Raw genomic sequence first — 27050 nt, forward strand, 5'->3', positions numbered from 1 at the left:
TTTGCCTTTATTTATAGTACAGTACAATGAGAGGACAGGAAACGAAGTGGGTGAGAGGGGGGGTGGGATCGGTTAAGGACCACGAGCCGGGACTCGAATTAACCACAAGGCTATCGGCTTCGACGATTATTGGTATTTTAAAGTGGCCGTCACTTAGACAGTTTCTGCATATCTCATGTTAATCTTGAGTACTTACAGAATAGGATTGTACCCTTAAAATATCAGTAGCGTCTTTAGTTTGATCACATTTATAAAAGACAGATACAGCTGTACGATTATTTCCGAAAACATAGGACGCGTGTGGGGGAGTGGGTAGGTGGAACTAAAGCACGTGCGCACCCATTGCCAACAAAACACAGACATATGACTCAGTTTCAAAGATGCCGGTTCATGTCCAGCATCTTTAAGCGCTGGGACGGCTCCATCTATCAGTTTCAAACGATCTCCAAATCCAGCGTTATATCCACCGTTTATATAATATTTATCACCCAAATTCAGTGAACAAACAAACAAAGCTGAACTTTGCGAATGTAGTGCTCTCTCTCTCCTGCACACAAGTGAAGGTGATGTGTGGGCATGCTCCTTCTCCCGCTCTCCTTGGTTGACACGTGGGCGTGTCGCATGCTTTTCTGGGAGAATTGTCCAATAAGGGAAAAGTTGTTACGAAACGGATTTTCATGTTCTAAAAAAACTTTCAGAAATGTATACGAACGCTGGGGGTGTATCGAGCAAAGAAATACCATGGTGACCATGTTAAGCATGAGAAGCCAGCATGTTTAAGATTGTAAATAAGTCAGAATGCATGAAACACCAATGCATCCCCCCTTTAAAATATTTGTAAAAACAGGGATATGTAATGAAGAGAAACTGCCAACATTTATAAAGTAATGGATAATGTACAGGCAGCCGGTTGTTATCGCAGAAATAAGCCTAGATAGTGTGATCAGCACCCGACAAGAAGCAGGTCTTGTATCACACTGAAGGGGCTTTTATTTCACGATAACAGCCGGCTGCTTGTACATTATCCCGCTTATTACACGGGGTTCAGTAGCACAACTACAGTGTTGTTCTCTATTGCTATTAATTTGCAGTCATTTCGACATCACATTGTTATTTTCTAGGAACGATGCTCCTGTCAAAGAAAATGAAAATGAATGTGCAGGTTCAGGTCATACAGAGTAACCTTTAGATAAAATTGTTAGGCAGCAGGCTAAGAAAAAAATACCTCTTTGTCTTATCAGCTAATGATGTAAGCCTTTCCTGAGCACAGCGTGTACTATGAAACTGATCCTGATATTTTATAATGATGCGTTTCTTAATTTAACCATTATGAAATTTAAACATCTGTCACTGAAATGCACCATACGCTGTAGAGCTTTACTTGTTTGCTCTGTTTACTCCACAAATGCTATTTAAGCAAAGTTGATCATAATAAATAATAAAGTTTATAATAAAATATTTTTATTATTATTATTATTACTACTGGTAATCTCTGTAAATTTAAAGGTGCGGGTATCTCATTCCGTCTGAAACTAGCCAGTCCCTGATACTTTTGCTTGTCATTGTAATAAGAAAAAAATGACCTTCCATTTGTTATTCAAAGGCCTGATTCACAAAGCAGGAAGACCTAATTGTTGTGTCAAGCCTACCAAATGAAAGCCTCTCTGCTTGTCCCTGCATACATTTCCATTTAATAAGCGCATAACAAGCTGAAAGTCTTCTTCATTATGCTCAGCTAGGTTAATATTTGAGTATAAATTATGGGTGCTATTAGGTAAAGCAGAGGTCACTGCACTTCAGATAAAGATATGCAGTGTTTTTTTATGTTTAATGGTCTGTATGAAGCACATGAATGAATATTTTATCACAACACATTAAACCAGACTCTTGATTTAAGAGTTAAAACATTAGACAAGTTAAAGCAGAGTCTAAGCATGCAACTGCCTCATGCTGCGTTCCTGCACCAGACGCGAATGAACCGTTAATCGCGAGTGATTTACATGTTAAGTCAATGCATAGACGCAATAGACATCCTGCATAGCGAGCGGAGGCAGAAATCCGAAACAACATAAGCTGTGTCTCGTTTCGTAAGGCTGCGTCCTTGTGTCCTCCAGAGGTATCATCCTCTAAAGGATGCGGTATACAGAGGATTCTCAACTTAGAATTAAACGAGACATCCTTCGTAGGACATCCGGGCAGAAAAGGAAACAGGAAATACCACGTTGCTATGACAACATGTTGCACTCGCACACCTGTCAAATTAATTAAAATGATTTCTACATGATTTAAGAGGTAAAAAGTTGGTTACTTTCTACCCTAAACAATGCCAAAAGAGTTAAACAAATATAAAATTTTTGCCTTACTGTTTTAAAACGTTTAAAAATCACTGAACACTTGCAAACCTATTTACTACATATGCCTGCTAGGATTAAAAAAAGTGACACAAACTGTAAACTATTAACATTTAAATACCACATATTTGATTGAATGTGCAGCTGTTGCCATTTATTCAAATAACAGACGTTGGCCGATGCAAAGAATTGTGGGTTATCTCTAGCATGAAGGATACAGCTCATGTGTCCTCCGAATTCCTGTCAAAGAAGGTCGCATTTGAAGGGTGCCTCCAGAGAGTCCTACCTGATTTTACGAAAGAGACAGCCTCGATGACGTAGCAGCCTTCGAATGAGCCTCTGGAGGACGCAGCCTTACGCGAATTCGCGTCTGTTGTGAAGTGAATTTCATGCGCGATTGAAGCGAGTAAACTCAAAATGTTCAAGCGTCCAACTACGCGCGAATAGCGCGATTTACCGCATCTGGTGTGAACGCCCAGTCACTCTCACACAATGGGCTGTTGCCTTTTATATTGGGTAGGAGGGGATGAAAGATATTTAAAGTATAAATGGAAACTTTACAGCTGCTTGGCACTGAAATCTCTCTTTTTTTTAATAATTTCCTAAAAAATGATTGGTTGCACTTCAATAAGCACAATATTTAGACAATAAAATAATTTATATCCAATAGCTCAACTGCATGTAAAGGAATAAAGGGAAGGCCTGTGAGTGAATGAATGCTTTTAATGTGCTGTCATGTTATTGGCCTCAAACACATGTATTTGTACAGCTGGTGGAAGGCTTTGATTTTCCTAAACATGCCCAGAGTCATTGGGTTTTAGCAGCAGTGAATGATCTTTGCTTGAGCTCTCATTCGTATAAAATTCATTAAAACATTAGTAGAACAGAACCTGACCTCTAACATATTTGATCAGGTGACAAATTTATGTTTGAATTGATGTTGAATGACCTACTGTTGATTTTTTTAGGTATGCGTTCTATCCAGCATTATAAAAGATAATAGTTGTTACAATAGTCAAAATAAAATAATAATGCAAGGCATTTTTCATGACTGGGGTACAACACAGGAACTGATGTATTTTTATATTATGTATAATGATCAGTTATTGTGATGATCAGTTATTGTGACAATAATAGAATGACTGTTTACGTTGATTTCTACATTTGAAAGAAACGTGAATGAGATTTTTTTCCCACATTCTGTAAAAAGATTCCAAATGATTTCACTTCCTGGGTGTTAGAGTTTATGGAAAATTAAAGTATGTTGTAACATGGTTTGTGTAAAATGTGGGGGAGATTTGGTCAAAATTATGATATTGTTATTTTATTTGTTGGATACACTTGAGAACGTCAAGACCTTCAAGGCCAAACATCACCATTTTGTCAGAATACAGACATTATCAATGTATAATATAATATGTAACATATCACTGCTGTCGTTCTGAAACCTTGTATCTCTATAGTCTGTGGTTTTTATTCTTTGCCATAAATCATTATTATTAGTCTATTATTACCCTTTATGTTTGTCACTGGGTTGCACATATATAACCAATAAAACGTATAAAAAAAAGTGCTTGTCAACTTTGACAACACTGTATTTAATAATTTTAAAAGCACAGTGTTTTTTCCTATTTCTTGAAATTTGGACATACGAGGTTTTTGGAAGGACATCAAGAATACTGAACTAATACTTCTAATAGTTACTACAAAAACATGAGATGCATCTAATTGTTTCGAAAAATCATGAGCCTTCAAAGCGCTTTGATTACAGAACCAGCATGTATGGTGGTGGACAGTGTCATTTTGGAAATGCAACTTTTCATATTTGTGTGAATCACTATTTCAGTTATTCTGCTTGACAACAGGCAACATTCCTTTCACGCATAGCATGGAGGTTTTTTTTGGTCATTAAACATAAGCAACTGCATTTCGTCAGAGTTCTGAAGCAGGGGGCCCGAGCATTGAACATTGTTTTCACTGGCGCTCTGTCCCTGGAGTATTTATATTATATGAAAGGGGCCCAGTTGAAGTGTTTCAGAGTTGAAATCTGCTATGTCTGCTCTGTTTGTCGTATCATATAGACGTATGACGTGCTGTCTCTTTGTTGGGGGATGGGTGGCTCTTGGACTGGTACATGGTACAGACTTGTATGGTTGTCTTAGTACTACTACTTTATTTTAGTACTAGTAAAGTGTTGATTCAGAAGTCACATCACATTGAAAAGTGAATAAAAAAAGACATAAATTATGCACAAACATTTGAAGTCATGTAAGGCTTTTATTCCGCTAAGACATATATTTTTAAATCGAATGTTTTATTTAGCATTAACCTGTTACCTGGCGCAGCCCTTTTTTAGCCAACACATGAAAATGCTCTTTTGGAACTAAAATGGTTGTAACTCATGAATGCTTTGGAGTAGAGACCTACGGTTGGTCTCATTTGAAAGAAGACACTTGGAAGATTATTCCTGAATTTAAAAAATATATATTTTTTAATTTTTGTATTATTATTGTAGTTTATGATTATTGCTATAACAAACTATAAAAATATTATGTATAGATTGTAGCGAGGAAGGTGGGACGAGAGCCGTGGGGCAGGAAGGCGGGGCCGGTGGCGTGAGTGATTATGAGTATCAGCTGTACGCGCACCGGTCCCGCATGCCTCACGGGGAGCTAGGGAGCATAAGAGGACGAGCGACGGGACTGCCGACGAGAGAGGACCGGGCCCGGAAATGTTAAGTTTGATTTATGTTTGTGTGGCCGGCAGTCGACCGTGAGGTGGCTGCCGGCCTTTTACTTCCGTGTTTTTGTTAGTTTATTTTTGATTAAAGTTTATTGTTTAAATGTTCGCCGGTTCCCGCCTCCTTCCTTCCCTTCTATTGAACTTTGTTACATTGGTGCCGAAACCCAGGAGGAAGGAGGGACATGCTGTCGAAGAGCCCTCGCCGCCGAGCGGCCTCGCGGTGCTGAGGAGTTTGGGCAGCGCGGACGAGGGCGTCCGCCAGCGGCTGCCCGAGATCGTGGTGCTGGAACGATGGGATTCGGTGGGGACGGAGAGCCCGCGGCCGTGCTCCTGGGACGAGGTGGGATGGCGGCCATGGAGGGAGCGCGGGAGTGCCGGCTGCCCTCAGCCAGAAGCCATCGCCGGCCGCCAGGAGGCGGAGGAGGATCGGGCCGTCCACCGAACGTCCAGCACCACAACGTAGCACCGCGAGGAAGAGCCTCTCGGCTGGCTGAGGACCGAGCGACGGCGTGTCGGGGAACCAGATTTTTTTTTTTCCTCTCTCCCCTCTCTCGTCCCTGTCGCTCGGGGTGCTCCCGGCTCCGTTCTCTCGTCTCGTCGGTGCGTACCCCCAGGCGCTGGGGCTCTCAAGGGGGGGCCCCCCGGGGGTGGAGTAAGCACAGGCGCGGTGGTACCCCCCGGCCTGTGAGGGGCGATGGGGGTATGTAGTGAGGAAGGCGGGACGAGAGCCGTGGGGCAGGAAGGCGGGGCCGGTGGCGTGAGTGATTATGAGTATCAGCTGTACGCGCACTGGTCCCGCATGCCTCACGGGGAGCTAGGGAGCATAAGAGGATGAGCGACGGGACTGCCGACAAGAGAGGACCGGGCCCGGAAATGTTAAGTTTGATTTATGTTTGTGTGGCCGGCAGTCGACCGTGAGGTGGCTGCCGGCCTTTTACTTCCGTGTTTTTGTTTGTTTATTTTTGATTAAAGTTTATTGTTTAAATGTTCGCCGGTTCCCGCCTCCTTCCTTCCCTTCTATTGAACTTTGTTACATAGATTTTATTTAAAAAAAACATATAAAATCTATGTGTTTCGACCTAAAAAATGTCAAAAGGTCAAAGTCCCAAGTACCACCAATACTTTTATGAAGTTTGATCTTGATCGACCAAATTATGTGTCTTCTGTGAGTGTTTTAGCCGCAGTACCACAAGAATCCAGTAGGGGCCACCTTTTTTTTGGTCTGACATTGAACACCACAACAGACATTGAGAATCCTCTTTTTCATTTTTTTTTAATTCTTCACATGAAGAGACAATGAAAATATAGACAGAACCGCGAAAAACAAGTAAAAAACATGAAATGTACAAGTTATTGTAGTTTATGTTTATTGCTATAACAAACTATAAAAATATTATGTATAGATTTTATTAAATTATATATACATACATGCACAAATTGAATAACAATTACAACATTATGTAATATGCATGTATTTTGTAACATACAGTCTACATTACTGTAAACATAATGCATTATGCGTCATGCACAAATTATCTCTGCTGCTTAAGGACAAAAATATTGGCTTTCTGTTGTGTTTATGAAGAAAACCCATCATGCATCATGTTATCGTTCATGTGATAACACAGATCAAAAAAATTGTCTATCTGTTAACACCTATCGAAAGAAAAATGCCAATTTGGTCATAACTTCTTCACCCTTATCAACAGCACCATGATGTACCCATTGCTGCAATAACACTTCCTAACCCACTTCTTCATTTTGCAACCGTTATTTATAATTGCCGTTATCATGGTTTCACATGACTGGAATGCTTGTCAACATAAATGTTGAAAAACATATCACAGCGGTTTCTCACTTAATCTTCTGTCGCTACATAAGGAGACTGCGTAATCAAAAAGGTAGACCGCAGAGACAAAGTGTTTGTTCCTGCTTATGAAGATGATCTTTGTGTATGTCTGTCTCCTCAGGTTGAGTATAAAGACTAAAAATAAATCAAAAATGCATCTTTGTATCGGCGTGTTAACTAAGAGCCATTTATAAAGCAGAAAGAGTTTTTGCATTAATGCAAAAGGTTGAAAGATTTTCAAGTTTCGTACAATGCGGAAATATCTCAAATGTGAGGTCATTCTCTGTGTTCTTGCAAAGCCATTAACACTAACTATGCATTTTCTGCACATGTCCGGACATCACATGCTTTTCATTTAGCGTTAACGTTTTTCTTTTGTCCCAACACATTCATTCAGGACAGGAAGCATTTCAGGGGGGAAGCAGAATTAGCTGAGAACATTAAGCACAGGCTGCATTCTTTACAGGCGGCCAGCGTGAAGTGGCATCACAATATCAAATGCTTAATTGTTGATTCTCGGACACTGATTAACATTTTAATTTGGTCAGGGTGTTCTTTGTGCCTGCTTAGGTTAGTCATTCAGGGGGAACAGAAATGGGATAGGAACAGGGTTTCATTTAAAATGCAGTTTAGCCTCTTTAAGTGGTGAGTCTTGTAAACACTTATGAAACGTTAAAGGGATAAGCTCACCCAAAAATAAAAATTCTGTCATTATTTACTCACCCCCGAGTTGTTCCAAATCTGTATACATTTCTTTGTTCTGATTAATACAGAGAAAGATATTTGGAAGAATGCTTATAACCAAACAGTTCTTGGACCCCATTGACTACCATAGTAAGAAAAATTACTGGGGCAGTTCTGGGGCGCTTTTGACTACTATTGTCATTTTTCCTACTATGGTAGTCAGTGGGGTCCAAGAAATGTTTGGTTACAAGCATTCGTCCAAATATATTTCTCAGGTTTAGAACAACTAGCGAGTGAGTAATTCATGACAGAATTTTAACTTTTGGATGAACTATCCCTTTACGATATATTACTTACGATATTTCACATATAATTTAAAGTTCATATTAGTGAGATATGATGAATGTTCAGAGATTCAGGCAACTGGGTTGAGCTTCCTCCAGTGTAGCCAAATATAGTCAATTGATTACGAATGAAAGTTTGTAGACTTTTATGAAGTACAATTGAATTAGAAGTCTATCATTAACCATGTAGATTTGTTAGCTATTCAATCACAAAAATCTGTCTGAATCGATATTGGTCATTCACTTGACATACTCTATCAACTGTTATAAATTCAAAAAGGTTCTCGAAGCCTCATAGCCGGATGATATATCCACATTCTGTGCATCTAAGCCCGTGACAGGGGATTGAACCCATGACATACAGTGAAAGGCAGATCTATCCGTGAGGGGCCCATGTGAATTAGACCTGACCCTTGCGCATCAGTAAAACTGAAATATGGAGCAGCTTCCATGCGACCGGGACCGAATGGCTTCATTGTTTTGTCCATTGAGTGTTGTTGCTGATGTTGCGTTTGCAGTGTTCTGTGGATGTGGCTCTATTCTGCCATTTGTGTTGTGCAGTGATCAAACATTCGCTTCATTAGCCCTGCGCTCGGCATGTGTGATTGACCTAGCAGCAACTCTCATCCGTCATACAGCAAAGCTGAATATTTAGCATGTTAGCATCACGAAATCGATAACGTTATAATTGTATAAGAGTACATTTGAATGCAGTTAGTTTAATAGCGTGGGTTAATAAAGTATGTAGGTAAATAAAAGTATTAGGGTTTGCTTATTATGATCACACCTGTTTTTGCTGCTAGCGGGGCTCTGGGCATTAGCTCTATTTTTAATGACAGTGCTGGACATTCCAGTTTTCATGTGGGGATAATTAGAGACGTGGCCTTGGGCTTGGAGGGTAAACATCACAATTACAACAGGATGGAGGTGGGGCCCCAGTCGCTGGACGAAAGAAATGATGAGGGGCCGAAAACGCTTAATGACGGGATGGTGTGGGAAACTGCCACAGAGATTCAAGCTCATATGAGCTTACAGCACCGGAAACTCCAGAATTAAATTTAATGTGTTTGTGTAGATACGTTTCTCAGGCTCGCTGAGTGTTCTGTAATGTTCTTTATAGCTGCAGCAATGTTCTTATCAGTTGTACGATCAGTGTCTAAATGTGCGCTGTGGCAAAATTACAGACATTCTCTACATTGTTTTCTGATGGTGTCACGGGATACAGAGCTGGGTGTGGTCCGTTCGTGTCAGGCGATCACCCTTGATCGATTGTCATTTGGATGATCATGAGGCTGATCAGCCAGTCGTCATGTTTTTTTAAACATTACTTCAATAGTAATAACGACACCAAAATATTTATTAAAAATACATTGTTTAGGGCTAATGTAATTATTTGTATTTAATTGCGATTGCGATAACAATGTCTGCCTGTTTTACCACAAAACATCATCATAATAAAGGCAGAGATTGTTAGCGGAAAATTCAGTGTCACAGAAGTTCAACAGCGCAAGATAATAACATGTATTCATTTTCTGTAAAGTGTAATAAATAAGATTAAATAGAAAGTTAATAATCATGATTATGAATCACTATTATTAATCGTGATAAAAACAAATGTAAGCAAAATAATTGTGAAAATCATATTACCCATTATCAGGAAGCCCTAATGTTTCTTAAATTAAAAATAAAATAAAATAACAAATCTCAAACACGAGATTGCATTTACAGTCTATATGTGATACCGTTTCTCTGACTTCTGCCAGATGCACACTGCAGAAGAATTCCTTGCATCCTCATTACTATATGTTGCATAAATCACGTCCGACCCTCGTCTTGGCTCTGACACAGGTGAAGGCCAGTGATGGAGCTTCTCTTCCTCTCGTGTCATGCCTGCGCTAGAGATCACAAAGCTCCCCCCTCCACGCACACACAAACCACTCACCCTTATTTCCCACGAAGACCTTGAAGATCGTGAAGCTTCTTGTTGATATTGTCACAACAGAGGCCGCCCTATTCCCGTCAGTTGTTTGTTCGCCCTTATCTCAGACCAAAATCATTTCGTTTTACAAGACTGTGCTGAGTCTATTTTTCCATAAATTAATGATCGAGGGAGGGATCAATATATCAATTGTATAGTCTGTATGTCAGCAGCCTCTTTATGTTATGCTGTGTGGCTTATGGCTACAGCGTAATGATGCGATTATTGATTAGCATTTAAACGCTAATCCATATGTTATACTTTTCTCATGAGTTTGCATCTGTTGGTTCTTTGCCTGCTATGTTTACGTAGTTTTCCCAAGTTACTTTACATGTGTTCTGTATGAGTACGACGTGCTATAAATGTGATCGTCAGCATGAGTTTTATTGCTGTAATTGTAAAACAGAGTCTGAGGTTGGTTACTGAAGCTGTTCTTATTTAAGACGGCTTTTTGAGGCACGATTTTAAACCTGAATGTGTCCATTTTATTTAATGTCATAAAACTGACATTTCATTTGTGGTTATATTGTTTTCACTTGCAGAACTTGATTCGTATCGGTGTGATTTTAGGCGGTGTGAGTCATACAGAGCTCTTCGTGTTATTTTTGGCAGATGGTGCATCCAGTATTCTTTGTTGCTGTATTATTTGCCCAACCATGTCACAACTGTGATTTCTGGTTCTTCATCAAACGTCCTGATGTCTTATGACCCATTTCATCTGAAAGCATTACTATTATCAGCGGTTCTTGTTCATGCAAAGAAAACTTTAGGGAGTGAACGCCATCGATCAAACACCCACACCCAGCACATTTGTCACATGAATTGTGTACAGAAGGCATTCTATAGCCCATCTAAAGGGAAAGATTGAATAAAATGAACTCGGTGCTGGATTAAATGCCTGCAAACTGTCTTATCTATCAAGATTAGATGTCCCATTAATATAGATAATGGAAGACAGGTAAAATTTTATGTTGTAAATCCTGGTTTCATAAGAGCACGCGATACGTTAGTGTGGGTCGCGATTAATAGCGAGGAAGCGGCGAGAATTGATGTGAACGAGGCCTGTTTTGTTGCTAATTACAACAGAAAACAGCAGACGGTATATCTTTCATGATAAAAGACTGAAAGACATAATAAGATGATTTGGCCGAATGATTTAGTGTATGATTGAATCTGTATTGTAGGGCCGGAGGGCAGGCGGCTTTGAAGAAGCGACGATGAAGGGAAAGCTTTTAATAATAGGGCTGGGTCATTGTGTAACAACTCAAGGCGACGCTGGAATAAGAATTATAAGAGGTCATTGCTAACTTTTGACCTTTCGAGGAATAGCTCATACGCCCCTTTTACACAAATGCACGCAAACAGAAAGCACTTTCATACAGTTAAACTGCAAATTACATTTGGTATGAAAGAGTCCCTCAGTGAATAAATGCGTGTTTGTGCATCTTTTTATTGTGGCATGCGACTGAGGTCGGGTCATAGTATGCATTTGCATCGCATTACGCATCAAGATTTCAGGAGGTTTCTCGTTACTCTGTCAGAGGTTTAAAGGGATTCCACCCAAAAATGAAAATCCTGTCATCAAGTTGTTCCAAACCTGTATAAATTTCTCTGTTCTTGTGAACACAAACAAAGATATTTGGAAAAATGTTAGCAACTGACATTTCTGGGACATCATTGACTACCATAGTAGGAAAAATCATTGTATCCTATTTTTTGTTCTGTTAAACACAAAATGAGATATTTTGAAGAATTTAGGAAAGCAAACAGCTCTAGCACACCTTTGACTACTATTTACATTTTTCCTACCATGGTAGAAATGTATACAGTTTTGGAACAACTTTGGTGGGGGGAGGCTAATTAATGACAGAATTTTCATTTTTGCTTGAACTATCCCTTTAATAGCAGCTAGATGTATGTCCTCATGTCCTGCTACTGCTGTAGTCAAAGGCATAAAAGTCTGGTCCTAGCTGCCGTAAGACCCGACCACTTACACAGGAAGAGCTTCTTACCAACATGTAAAGTGACCACAGCTTGTTTTGTATTTACATACTGTTTAGGGGCACGTTCCTATAAATCCAGATGACACAACAATAATTGGCCAATTTATTTAAATAATTGTCTGGTAGTACATACCAGCTGTTCAGTAAACATCATAGAAATTTGTGTATAGTTTGTTTGTCAGACTACTGTTACTGTACTGTTTATTTCATAGAGAAAACTAATTTTTGTTTGTACATCATTACATGTTACTAATATAAGTAGGCCTACCTTAAAGTGATAGTTCACCCAAAAATAAAAATGCTGTCATCATTTACTCACCCTCTTGTCATTTCAAACCTGTATGACTTTCTTCCACAAAAGAACACAAAAGAAAATATTTTAAAGAATGTTGTTAACCAGCCCCCATTCACTTGCATTGGTTTTGTGTACATACAATAGAAGTGAATGGGGACCAGTGCTGTTCGGTTACTAACTTTCTTCAAAATATCTTCTTTTGTGTTCTGCGGAAGGAGGAAAGTCATACAGGGAGGGTAAATTATGACAGAATTCTCATTTTGGGGTTAACTTTCACAATCAGATTAGAACTTGCCCTTGCCCGATCAAAAGGTGCCGTTCATTTTTGTGTGCAATATGCATTAGGTGGTCATTTTTGGTCATTTTGGTGGTCTTTTTGTCATCTGGCAGAACATAAATTCCACTCTGACATCCCATTAAACAAAGTATCAGGCAAAGATTGACATTCACCACCTGAAAAACACCTGTGAAAATATTGTGATGTTGTCACAATTTCAAGGGCATCTTTATTGCTTTAGATAGTTCATCAGTAATCAGGATAATGCTATGTATATTGAGGGTGTATTTTACATAAATTATGTGATTTTATTTGACAATAAAGCTTTATCAGCTGCACCCCTGTCTTTGCTATAGGGTTTATGGCCTGGTAATATAGAGCACTATTTACTTAATAGTTTTAAGGGTGGTGACCATTGCCCCGTATGATGTTGTATGTATAAGATGATTCAATCACGTAGGACTAAGTTTAGGACAAAGCAAGTGTTTGTTCTTCTGATAAAGCATTATTATTACAAAAAATATATTTATGCTTCAATAAAAACAACTAAAACTGAACATTTAAACTCAGTAAAGGTTTCAAACTTTACCTTGTAGCACCTGTCTATTCAGGCCTTAACATTCTCTATACATGCCCTGAAAGGCCAGGTTTGAAAATAGACATGAATCTCTCTAAATCCTCAGCAAAAGGCCTCGGGCTTCTCTCGCTGAGAGCTTCACATTGCTGTGTTTCAATCTTGGGAGGTCTGTGTTTTGATACTTTTAAAAAAGAATGTAAAAGTCACACAGCTTGTTTTTTTCTGGTTTAGTATGTTTCATTTTCTCACCCTCATCTCAAAGCGTGTTTTGCATATTTTAACTAAATATCAGCGTTTTTTATGTATATGGATACACACTGCAATCTGGGACCACCAATGACGGGTATTTCTACGATCAGTTATTTATGAAAAACATGCATAAAGAAATTCTCCTGATCAGAGGATGTATAATTCATGGGGTTCTGCTTCAGTAACTGTGAAGATTTGCTGTGTTTTTCACTTGTTACTAAAAAAGAGAAACGTGAGCACCGAGCAGTTTTCCATCTAATCCCTTAATTACGCTACAGGGTTTTACCATTAAAGTGCCTTAAATTCTGTCAAACTACCCACAATCTCCTTTTTCCCTTTTCTCTTTCTCTGCCTTCAAATGAATGAGGTCAAACTGTGGCTGCAGCTCAGTGAATTTCATTCACATCAAACCTCAATGCAGCTGAAAAGTTAGAAGCTAAATTATCAAAACAAGATGTGAGTAAAGCAACAGATGCAAAGACTAGAGAAAGCCCTCGTTCAGTTACTTTTCCACATTTTATGATCGCTCTAGCGTAAATACAGACATATTTTAAGCAGTCTGAAAGACATTGTTTTAAAAACAATGGATTATATTTGATCTTTTTTCCAAACGAAGCTTATTTTCAAGAAGAGTTTATATGGAACAAGCCGCATGAAATTGTTTTATGAAAGTATATAAAGTATGAAGGTCATATAAAGAATATAAAATATTAAACGATTTATACATTTAGAAATGACACTTAAAGGGATAGTTCACCCCAAAATAAAAATTCTGTCATCATTTACTCACCCTCAGGTTGTTTCAAACCTGTATAAATTTCACAGAAAAGAACAGAGAAAGATATTTGGAAGAATGTTAGCAATTTTCAGTTCTGCGACATCATCCAAGACCATAGTAGGAATACAAAATGAGATATTATGAAGAATTTAGGAAAACAACTTTTGACTACCATTACACTTTTCCTACTATGGTAGTCAATGATGTCCCGGAACTGAAAATGGCATAACATTCTTCTAAATATCTTTCTCTGTGTTCATCAGAACAAAGTAATTTATACAGGTATGACATTACACGAGGGTGAGTAAATGATGACAAAATGTTCATTTTTGGGTGAACTCCCTTTTATAGGCGATCCCCAGATATAAATGTGGGGACACATGACTGCTTTCCTGACTTTGATCCACACATGCTAGAATTCTGTGCAGGCTTTAAGGAGATAACTGTGGACAGCAGAGAGCCTCTCTAAATCAAAAGATCCTTTAAAAGATAAAGGAACCAAGCCTCAGAAAGTATTTTGGTGGTCATGTTTAACATGATTCATGTACATAAGAGAGCGCTCTGTGTAGAATATCCCCCTATCTATTACATCTGCATAACATTTTTTTGTAAATCCACTATTTAACATTAGCCAGCATGTTTTAATTAGTTTTTCAGTTTTGGTCAATTTTGGATCAGTTTTAATCTGATCATATCCCAGGCCTCCAATGCAACCATGTAAAATATATAGGGCAATAAATTAACAATGTATTAATTTTATAAAATGTTCCAATAATTTTTATTAACTTATTAATATATAATAAATATCTCGTATATAATGAAAATCTTTCATAGATATGAAAAGTGACACATTACTATTTTAGGTGCAGAGATGCTTACAGCTTATCAATCGGGGTTGGACATATGTCCACACTCATCGCGGCGTTTTCTCACACCTCCCGCAAAGGGAGTTAAAGGGGCACCCTGCACAGTTCTGCCCCTGTAAAATAACACTTAGCTCTGGCAGCACATGCTCAACTCACTGCCACTTAATCCAGTCCGTCAGCTCAAGCACCCGGGCAAATCCCATTAGGAGGAACTCCATCAAGAAAAGACAAAGATCAGCTCTTCATATTAGCTTACACATCTCATTATGTGAGCTGAGCCTGCTGCACTGTTGTGAGGATGAGCGTATGTGTGGATGTCAGTGTGTGTGTGTGTGTGTGTGTGTAATGGAATGGAAGCAGCACTGGCAGTCCGCCAGTTTGGACCAGTGCCAGTGTGACCAGTCTTGCTGTTCTCTAATTAACTCTTGTTCCTTTGAGCTTGTACTTCACACACACACACACACACGCACACGCTCACACACACACACACACACACACACACGCACACGCACAGACAGGCACATTAAGCCCAGCAGTTTCCCTAGAGCTCTGGGACCTAGTGCACACACACACACACATACACACGTGTCCACACACACTATTAGTGTCACGCACAATAAGGAAGGTTCTTCTCATCGATTCTGCTGTCATGGGATTTTTTCCCCCAGTATAGATGCTTGTTAATTAGTGGTTTGTTAGCACAGATGGTGATTGTTACCTTCAAATTTTTTTATTTTACAAACTTTTTGTACTTACTGTATTATCAGCGTGATGATAATAACCATCATTGAGAGATATTTGAAAATAATACATTACTCCCATTTTTTAGGAACAGACAGCTCATTCACAACAAATTCTATAAACCGATAGCAAGTCCAATGTGTTTTGGTGACTAAGATAACAGTGAAATCAAATATCTGTAGCATACATTACAACCGTCGGAATTATATAATGCATATTTTTGAGGTTATTATAGGCAATACATTTTTATGGACCTATATACATTACATAGTACAGTGGGATTCACAAGTCCTCATTCAAAATGTGGGATTAATAATTTGTTGTGATGTCATTTGAAAATGCGCATCATGATTGTTGTTGTGTTACTGTATGTTAAATAGCAAATATTCATATTATAATAATATTATAGTTTCTTCGCTATTATAGGTGACTATAGCTAAATTTGTGAAATTTACTAATTTCCAGGGAGTCATATTTCCTTCCTTTGATAATAAAATGTATGTAATTAAAGTATTATTTGTAATGTAAGCTAGATTTAAAAAATGCAAATCTATGTCATTTCACAACTGGATTTAGACGTTTAACCCTATTGTATATGTAAACCTACATTTTATCTTTAAACTGTGCTATTAGCCAGACTGTTAAATAAGCACACCAGCAAGTTTAACACCGGGTGTGTATTATTTGCAAGGTCACAGAGGTTACGAGGTATAGAAGTAAAAGCATTTCCAAAAGTCCCTCTGCTGCACCTCCAGGTTTTCAGGTTTCAGTACGACATGTAGCAGTTCAGCACTAGACTGCTTAAAGCTTCACATGAACTGAGTTCAAAGTCATAACCCAGCAACCCCCCCACACACACATACACACACACTGCTTTCATTGCTTTTCACACAAAAAAAATGAATGATGTGTGTCTTTCAATCACAAAGAATGTCACTCTGTCGCTGGCCCACCTCCCTGATATAAAGATTGTGAAACAATGTCGATAGCACGCCTACCCCCCTCTCTGAACACTGTTTGTATAAACACTAGAAAAGTTTGTTCTTTAACTCCCTGTCCCTGATTTGTTGTCCAATCCAAGCTTGAATCTGTTAAGCACTGTTTAAAACGTCTTGATACATGATCATTTATTGCATTGTGAAGAGCTCCCTCTACTGAAGTCCTGCTGGGATACTTTTTCATTATGCTCAAACTTCAATGATGTTTTTAGAAATATTGAACTCCCCTTGTATTTCCCAGTTTGGATTTGTTCTGACAATTAGTTTAGGATTATGTGAATAAATAAAAAATAAATAAACTTTGATAATAATATATCAGTTATCCAAATGAACATAGCATCCTCCCCTCTTTTTTCTCTGTACATGTTCAACCTATAGTCATTCAAAATTGAGTCAAAGTTGCAGTAGCCTGTGGCGTTTGACACCATAAGCAGTGTCATCGAGTTACGGGTGTCATTTGAAACTGGAAGGTTTCTTTGCTTTGTAAATGTGTAGTTCAGCAAGAAAGAGAAAGCCTGGCTCATTGCATGTGTTAAAGGGATACTCCACCCGTGAATGGAAATTCTGTCATGAATTTCACCCCACCCCCAAAGATATTTGGAAAAACGTTAGCACCTGACATTTCTGGGACTCCATTGACTACCATAGTAGGAACATTTTAAATGTTTGCTTTCCTAAATTCATCAAAATATCTCATTTTGTGTTCAACAGAGCAAAAAACGATAAAATAATTTTTCCTTTGTTTGTTGAAGAAATACTGAATGACGTAGACATATTGAAACATTATAAAACTGTAGATTATTAAAACATGGTTTTATTTGCTTACTCTAATATATATAAAATATATATATACTGTATATAAATATGCATAAATGAATTGATTTGTTATCCCTTTTCTATTGTCATAAAAGCTATATTTTAATTATGAAATATGTTAATCATATTTTATTACAAATTGTATTTGAGCAAACTCTGATGATTTATGTTATTCTGGCATGAATTCAGAATGTGAGTTAAGGTCAATGTTACAGATTTGTCTATTTGTGACCTTAATTATTATTATTAGTTAATTATTCTATTAGGGACCTTAATTAAAGAGATAAATATTTCTTATTCATTTCTTATAAATGTCATAACATTTGTTTTAGATTTCTTGAAATATTGTCACTTTAAAATTGTTTTAAAAAATATTTTTCATTAGATTTTGAATTCTAGATTTTCAGTATGGTCTCATACTTTTGCACCCACTGTACAGTATGTAATTTAACAAAACCGTTTATGCCATATAATAAGTAACCAAACTCTGAATGATCGCAGTCACAGTCCATCTACCAAAATTTAGATTCATGTGTGTCTTGTGAGGCTAAATGCATTCAGGGCTCAACATTCCTGCAGTCATAATGTTCGGAATAGAACTTATATGACCATAATGGAGCACTCAGAGGTGAAGTGCAGCTCTAATGTATTTTCCATCTGTTAATATTTAATGGAATGTTGTAGACGTCATTACGCTTTTGACTTAATTACCCCTTTACTGGTCACTCCGGCTCAGTGATGACCCCTAAACCGACTGTGTCACAATTACATCAGTCTTAATGAATCTCTAATTTACTGTTATGTTTCCTGGCACTTCAACAGAATTATGAGAGTGTTGGTTAGATAAAAGCCAACTGAAAGTAATTTCTTTAATATTACACAGTTTAAAAATGATTATTTACAGATGAAATAGTTGGAGTATGTGCTTTTTTATGCTTAGACTTTTTTGCATGTCGCAATTTTGGTAAATATGTGAAACGTTTTAGTTGTGCGGCTTACGCAACATCTGAATCTAAATCTTTTTTTTTACGCATCAAGAGAAGCAGCATTAGCATGTTGCACATTCTGTGCCTTGTGATTTAGGGGTTACGCTTTGTCGCTCAACAACAACAGTCGAGCATTAGGCATTCATAGCATTACACTGATTTACATGAATCGCTTTTCTTGAAAAAAATCTGTAAATAAAGTTTGACAGATATAGACTAGACATAACCTTAGCAGCTGCCTTCACAGACTTTACCGTGCTCCTCCCCTATTACAGATTTTCTTTGTTTGCTTGCGTGTTTTTGATTTGTGCTCCACACCTTTGAAATGTCACATATGGCCACTTAAAAGGCCGGTGTGTCGCCTCGATCGCACTAAACCCACTGTACCTTTTTTCTCCGAGGCATTGATTGCATTGGTCCTTTAATATTGGTGACAGCCAATACGCTCCTAAATGATCGGTTATTATCTCTGAGGTCTTGTTCTGTGTGCCCCGCTGTTTCCAAAGGTCATCCTTCTGTCTTCCTGTATCGACCTGCTCGCCTGTTAACGTGGCCTAAGACTTATTGAAAGTGAAGGTTGAGGAACATATTTCCATCATGCTGCAGTCCTCTTCTTCACGAGACAGCTTTTAAAAGGCTCTTTTGAGCATGTCCATTCAGCAGGAGAGACAGGAAGGGAAACATAATGGATATGCCAATAAGGGGAAAAGCTCCCTTAAAACGCATGTGGCTTCACACTGATGTGAATGTATCAGCATCCAGCATTCGATATGATATTTTTAACGATAGATGCTTCAACTTTCTAATGAATAGCTGTATTGCTGTACAGCATAAACAATGCGCGATAAAACCAGTAGGAATGTCTGAATGAGCCATCTCCTCAGAACATTAATCGAGTGTCTTCTTTATCATTTTACAGCTGTACGAACTAGACGATGACGAGAAAAGAAAAGAGTTTCTTGATGACCTCTTCAGTTTCATGCAGAAAAGAGGTGAGTGTTGTTGAGTGTGTGCGGGCGTGCGTGCGTGCGTGTGCGCAGATTGCAGGTGTCAAATACGCGCACCCACAATACGTACTGTAAGTTTAGGTTTCCATCATAAAAATGTCCATGTGGGTAATTATAGGAATGTGTGAACTTGCTAGAAGCATTCTAGTCATAAATCTTCCAGGTCAAATTGTAAATCGGAATTTGTGTCACATCTTATAAATCACAAATAAATGAAACTTGAAAAGTTTAGTTTAAAAGCTGTCTTAATTTTTTAAGGCTTTACAAATCTGAATTTTAATACTTAAAAAAATGTAGTTGCATTTAGTAAAACTCATAAAATGATGTTTAAATCGGTTAAATTACTTTGATGTGTTACTGTAAAATAATGAAAAAACACGTTAACATTATTGAGCACATCATTTTTTACAGTGTGTGACAAAAATGTAACTTGCATATAACACAGATGATCTTCAATTGAACAATTAAACTAATTGTAGTCATGTGCATTTAAATGATATCCACCTGCGTTCTCAAACAAAACATCATAAATGTCTAACACAACATCTGCTTTATAACAACAATAGAAATGCAGGCTTTATTGTTTTGGTAAAGGCTGAGAATGTGTAGATACTATTGTGATCGGCTCTGTCAGGTTTCCTGCTCAAACGTCATTTCTCTGAAGTTTTGCTGCCACGGTGGCGTGTGATACTATCTGAAACAACGGCTTCTGCTGTTTGTTTTATAATTACTCTCAGATTATGTGAGAACACCCCTGAGGGGATGACCTTGCCACAGTGGGGAAGGCAGCATCCTGGCATTATGTTAGTCATTCATAGCGTAATTAATTTTCTGCTTTATTAAGAAGGGAGGTATACATCTTCAGAGAATTTTTCCCACATGGTGCTTCAGGAAAACGTCAGATATTTTAAAGAGGAAATAGAAGAGCTTTAATGGCCTTGCATAATGTGAGGAAGTTTGCTGCCTTTGAACCCTTCAGAAAAAAAAAGAAATCAACAGGACATGATCAGATTAGAACTATTTTTGTTATTTCGTGCTGCTGTTTTGTTAAAATAGGGGGGTTTAGAACTGTAATTTTGGATTAAATGCAAAATTATTATTTTAAAATAATTATAAATAATTATTTTCCATTCAAATTGTTTCATTAGCAATTCAAATGTGTTATACTTTTGCAGTATTGGTGAGGAGAAATTTGGTTAGGATCATTTGGATAGATTTCTGTAATGCATGATTGACTTGATCAGTGAATCGTGTTTAAAGATCGAAAAATTGTCATTATCAACCTGAAAGTGTCAAAGTAAATAGTAAATGCTGTTTAATTCTCTATTGATTTTTATTACATTGGCAGTTTTAGCCAACTTTGTAAGAAATGTGGTGTCTCTTTATTATGATTTTGTTATTTTCTAGTAAAAGAATTCAAACATCAAAATACAACAAACAAAATCTATAAAAATAAAAATCAATACAACAATTCAATTTGCCATAATAGGCGACGAATTGTACATTTAGGTACAATAAGTGCTCTATAGGTAGATTTTTTATTACTTTGATTTTTCAAAAACTTAATCATATGTTTTGTTTGATTTTTATATTTACAATATTTGAGGTTGAAACGTTGAGCTTTATGAATATAGTTAACATACCACATAAAAATAAGGAAATTGGTTCAGATGATTTTGGATGTCATGATTTACATTTTTGTCACAATTAGCCTATATATCTGGTGTGCACAAGTTGTTAAAAAACAGTTAAATATGCATTTGGTACATTAAATATCTATACAGCATATATTACGTACAATTTAAGACATTGTATACAATCTTTTTCATTGATGGAAAAGAAACCTTCAGTAAGAACATGACCATTGAAGTGGGACAGGCCAAAGTCACCGCTTTATAGGGAGGTTCAAAACGAGTTGCTTTTTACGCTAGATTAATTTGTTGTGTCCTGGTTTGTCTAACAACAAGGGATATGTGCTTTTGGGATTGACACTTACATGGAAAATAGAACACCACCATGTTCAACCAGCTTTCCCTTTCGCACTCTCACCTATAGCGTGAGCATGATTCACTCAGTTGTTGTATTATGAACATGTTAGGCACATTCATCTCCAAATCAAACAAAAAGTACAGAGGATTCTCCAGCGAAAGAAGAGTAGAACAAAAATCCCTCTGCTAATCCATGGATAATGACAGATGTGCCTGGCTAACAGTTTGTGGCTGGTCTCTTTTGTTGAAGTCATTCCTCGCACATTTTGCTGAAGGTACTAGGCAACAGAATCTATGTGTAAATGTCAAAACTACAACATATTACTGAATAGCTCACATCATTGCACAGTTCAACGATCAGTTCTAGCGTCATGCACTTCAATATTCTGTTATATATGAAGAGTTTGGTTCCAAAATGAGATTACTCCTTTAATTATTTTTTTTCCAAAAATCATGTTTTTTATTGTGCATTCCAATTAATATCAATCAAACTGCATTTGGTTTGTTTTGATTTAAGCCATAATAACTCAAAAAATACATACAGCTAAACTAACACAATAAAAACATGATAACAATAAAAAAACATGATTTATCTCATTTTGGAACCAAACTCTTCTTATATAATTCTGTAATATACTTTAATCCATTTGTTTTTTTAGGAGATTTTTCGTTGATCTGTTTCTGAAAAGTACATGTTTTTCAGCAGTTCAGATACTTTAGTACCATGTACTATATTTTAATATCACAACAACAACATTGAGTGTTGTAAGCGTTTTTTAAATGGATTAAAAAACATAGGTTCTTTTGTTGTTGGAGTTAGTTTTTGTATTCTTGGAATTCCTAAACTATCTGCGATGCGTTATGCATGGAGGTCTTTGAAAACTTTCCATCATAGTGACATTATTTTTTTTATAAATTTGCTTATACATCAAGTGTGGCCATTTTGACTAGTCAAACAGGTTTGCAACAGATCTTCTTGCCTTTGTTTTGGTTGTTTAAAGGTACAGGATATCTGATTTATTTGCCTCGAGAGGTAACAGATGTCATGGAGGGGTGATTTGTCCTTAAGGTCTGTTTCATCTGCCTAAATTTGTGATGACAAGAATGCAAGGCAGGTTTTATCGCTGCTCACACTGTTGTTGTTGCGACATGGGCTAATCCGTCCGAGACAGCCAGTGAGGAGTCAACCCGTCTAGTGATGCCATGACATAAAAATGCCTGAATGCACTGAAGTGAAGCTGTTCCCGTCAGCTCAGGCATGATAATAAATATAATTAAATCCCCTTTGCCTGATGTCTAAGTCTCTATTGACTTGATGGCTCAGGAAATCAGAAGTCCCAGTGCACTTGCGAAGGCATCAGTTAAGCAGATGTGATAGAAATTCCAAATGTCGGTTAATATCATTGGTTGTGACTTGTTTTAGTTAGACTTTTAAGTCTAAAAATGTTGAATCTTAATGTGCACACCTCAGGCGCATTAATGAATTCAAATGTCTTTAATAGATATTGATGCAGCTGTTAATTCCCGTTCTGTAATGTGATTGGTCAGTTTGAGGGGGAGAGATTTGCACCACTCACTCACGTTGTTCCATGTCAGATTTCAATCTGTGCACTGCTTGATGTATAAAAATCAACAAAAGACAATCTAAGTTGTCTTGTTGTGTGATATAGACTTTAATTATGAAATAAATCTTTGTTCCTGTAGTAAATCATTGTATTTGATTCCTGGCAATACACATGCTGATAAAATGTGTAGTTTGTAGGCTAGGCACCATAAGTTGCTTTGAATAAAATTGCCTGCCAATTGTAAAAAATAATCAACCATTATTTTATAACAAAGTATTTTGAGATTTCAATGAATATGCCTGTCATAAATCAAACTTTTACCACATAATGAAGGTTACCTGTGGTACTTGTTTGACTGTTGCGTTGTCAATAAAGTCTCTATGGTATCAAATGACCAAGTGGTTTTCATAGCTGCGTTATCATACTGTGTGACAGGCGGCATGAATAGAATGGAAACTCCCATTTCATTTCCACCATATTAAGTTTTGTCTCACAGGTTGGTGATTCACGAGTGACAGCCGAAACTGTTGGATTACATTACTTGTTAAAAATGTTTTGGTAACCACATTTAGTGCTTTGGTAATCTAAATTAACTTGCTTTATTTACGTCAAGGATGTTTATTATGACTTAATAGGTTTCACCCGACTAGATTGGGTTACACCAACAAAACTACTTTTGTGTGATTTACTTCATACAAGCAGAGTCTGCACAGTTGTAATATTCAAATCTTTATTTTTTAATTGTTACATGCAATATCATATTAAAGGTGGTCCCTACGTCCAGACATGCATGGTCTAAGCCCCAAATGTCCACTTATCCTAGAACAACCCTGTCTGTATTACTTGCACAAAAATTGTTAAATTGTGACCCTGGTCTTAAGTAGCAACGGAACATTTTTAGTAAAAGACAAAAATACATTGTATGGGTCAAAATTATCGATTTTTCTTTTATGCCAAAAATCATTAGGATATTAAGTAAAGATCATGTTCCATGAAGATATTTTGTAAATTTCCTACCTTAAATGTATAAAAACTTTATTTTTGTGAGTGGATGGTCTGCCACAGTGCCCCTGATTAACAACTTCAAAGGCAATTTTCTCAATATTTTGATTTTTTGCACTCTCAGATTCCTGAGTTTTAAACTGTTATATCTCAGTCAGATATTGTCCTATTCTAACAACTCATACATCAATAGAAATCTTATTAATTCAACTTTCAGATTATGTAAAAATCTCAATTTCAAAAAATTGACCCATAAGACTGGTTTTGTTGTCCAGGGTCACAATTAGTGCACGGATATGCAAGAATATCTGTATTAATGGGGCTAAATATGTTAAAGTCCAACAAGCCTTAATACATTTTATACTGTAAAATTACGTTAAGTAGCAAAAATGTTTTATGTCAGAACGTCTATATTAACTGAATTACCATAGGCCATACAATTCAGAAAAGAACCAAAAGTCTGTATCATGTTTAACAAGCTTTTGATAGTTGTGATATACCATTTAAGGAATGGTTCACCCTAAAATAAAAATTCATTCATCATTTACTCACCCTCGTGTGAAAATCTGTATATGACTCTTTCTTCGGTGAAACGCAAAAGAAGATATTTTGAAGAACATTAGTAACCGAACAACATTGGCCCCATTGACTTACATCGCATGCACACAAAACTGCTAAGACTCAAAAAATATTTTATGTTCAACAGAAAAAAAGAGTCATATACAGGATTTGAATGACATGATGGTAAATAAATGACAGATATAATCAGATCTAAAATATCATCATGACAAAGTAGTGCTGAAGAAATGAAAACAAAATCAACATTCCGGTCCCAAGCTAAACAAGCTCACCCTTGAATGCCCGAGGCTTATACAGGTCTATTTACCTGGCAGTCTTAGTGAGTTGCAACAGTAATAGTGAGAAAAATGTAACTACAATGAGTGACGGCACGTGGTCTTCACCGTGACTCTGTCTTGGTTACATTTCTCACTTGTGACTTCATGTTTTTGTAATGTATGGTTGCCGCAGGTCTATTTCCTGCACTCAGGTATATCAGTCTGTGTGTGCTTCAACAGTGACAGGTGATCATAAACCTGCAGACTGAAACCTTTTGCTGCTGTGAAATTTAGAAGTATGCTGCCCCCACTTAAATATTCCGTCCATAGCCACGCGGTTTAGTGGTTTTTCTTGTTTGAAACTTGTCAAGGATTGGGTTACAAATGACATATGACGGATTATAAATGACATTTCAACACAGATTTGGATTGAATTAAATTATTGCCATGTTGCAATTGGAGATGGAAACACAAACAGATGATATCATGTTACAGCTACTTATTAAAAGCTTTCCTCGCTGAGAACATTTTCCCACATGCGACTTAATGATTGTAGCTTTCTGACAGTTTAACAGGAACTAAAATGTTGTTTTTGTTCTTTCTTTCTTTCTATTTTTCACTAGGCTTCATGTTGTCTTAAATCCTCTCTTAAATTAACATATTAACTGAACGTCTGAGTTGAGTGAACAGGCTTATTTTGATTACGGTTGAAATGAACAAGATGCAAACTATCCAGCTGCCCTTTTTTTAGTGCGGGTAAATTTAAGCAGTGCAATAGGTCAGTGATCAATGATACCAAATTCGTATTAAAACATTGACGTGTATTGGCTTTCACTGCAATCTGAGCTTCAACTCGGTCAATCTCAGAATGCAATTAGAATACACATTTTAGAACTGCAGTGTGAATTCCATATAAACCTTTCAGGTGTCTCTGAAAATATTTCTTTGCGTGTCACAGAAAGTTTAAACGTTTTCGAGTCAGAGTGAAACAAATGTTTGACCTGTGTGAAGAAAAGTAAAAATATGCAAGGAAAAACCTATGCAAGTAAAAAAACAACAAGAGAAAGTTTCCTTAAATATAAAAAAGTGGATAGGCACATATTAATTATATATTAATGTTAAATAATATTTGTATCTGTAAATAAAAATATAATACAATCTCATGTAAAAATAATATAAAAATAGTAATTGCATTTTAGTTATATTAAAAGATGTTAAACAGCGCTCATAATTGACCAGCCCTTTTTTCCCACTGAATATTCCTGGTCTAAATGGTAAATGTGAGGCATATATCAGTGTAAAGTGGCACATATCCAGTGTCCTATCATTGTGATTGGACTAGGGACTGTCTTCTGTACTGCCTGGGGCACAGACAGACTTCCACTCTTCACTCCCTTACAGGCCACTCAAAGAGCATTCAGATTAAAGTGTCGCTCCTAGGGCAAGATTTTCCATCCCTATGGGAAAACATTATCCTAAGCAACTGCTGTTGGGCACTTCGGTGTCATCTGTGTATAAAGATTCACACCCCTACACCCTCCGCCCATACCATTTCTCGTTTGATCAGTTTATGTGAATAAAGCACAAAGACATGTCGGTTGAGCTTATTGTATTCTCGAGAGATCATTTTTCAATGTCAGCAATTATCATTGTTAGTAGGGCTGTGCAAAAATATTGATAAATGTAACTACCGCAAAAGATACCTCTACTATCAATATTTTTTTTTAAATCATGTCATATGCATAAGGCCAAAAGTAAGGAAGCGAGCATGGAGAAAAATATAAGAACGCTACAAGCTCTCAGAGCTGATGTGTGGGTGTGCTTTGGTTTCAAAATAAGTCATGGAGTAATGAGTTATATAAAATAATGCTGTTTGTAAGCTTCTCAAGTCATGACACAAGTCACTTGGCTACTGCAGTGCATTAGACAAAAAGTTTATTAAGAAAAGTAACAATGACATTTATTGTGCTTTCACGGATGTGACACCAGCACATTTACAGCACGGATGAAGCAGGGGTTTTATACTGCTCATGTTCAGTGTTTTAACTGTAATGCACCACAACAGCCAAGTGACTTGCGTGAGCCACCTTATTCCCCTGTGCTACCCACTTGAGGGGA

General features: G+C 37.2%; 1 protein-coding gene across 3 annotated transcripts in view; it reads left to right on the plus strand.

Annotated features, from left to right (window-relative positions):
• Nucleotides 1-27050, plus strand: part of arid3c (AT rich interactive domain 3C (BRIGHT-like)) — a 68050-nt gene that overhangs the window by 24373 nt on the left and 16627 nt on the right. For all 3 annotated transcript variants that reach the window (XM_057320907.1, XM_057320918.1, XM_057320929.1), the window contains one exon: nt 19454-19526. In XM_057320907.1, the coding sequence (XP_057176890.1) occupies nt 19454-19526 (73 nt within the window). The remainder of the gene's footprint in view (nt 1-19453; nt 19527-27050) is intronic.

Source organism: Triplophysa rosa, linkage group LG2 (assembly GCF_024868665.1).
Source record: "Triplophysa rosa linkage group LG2, Trosa_1v2, whole genome shotgun sequence".
NCBI classification, from domain to species: Eukaryota; Metazoa; Chordata; class Actinopteri; order Cypriniformes; family Nemacheilidae; genus Triplophysa; species Triplophysa rosa.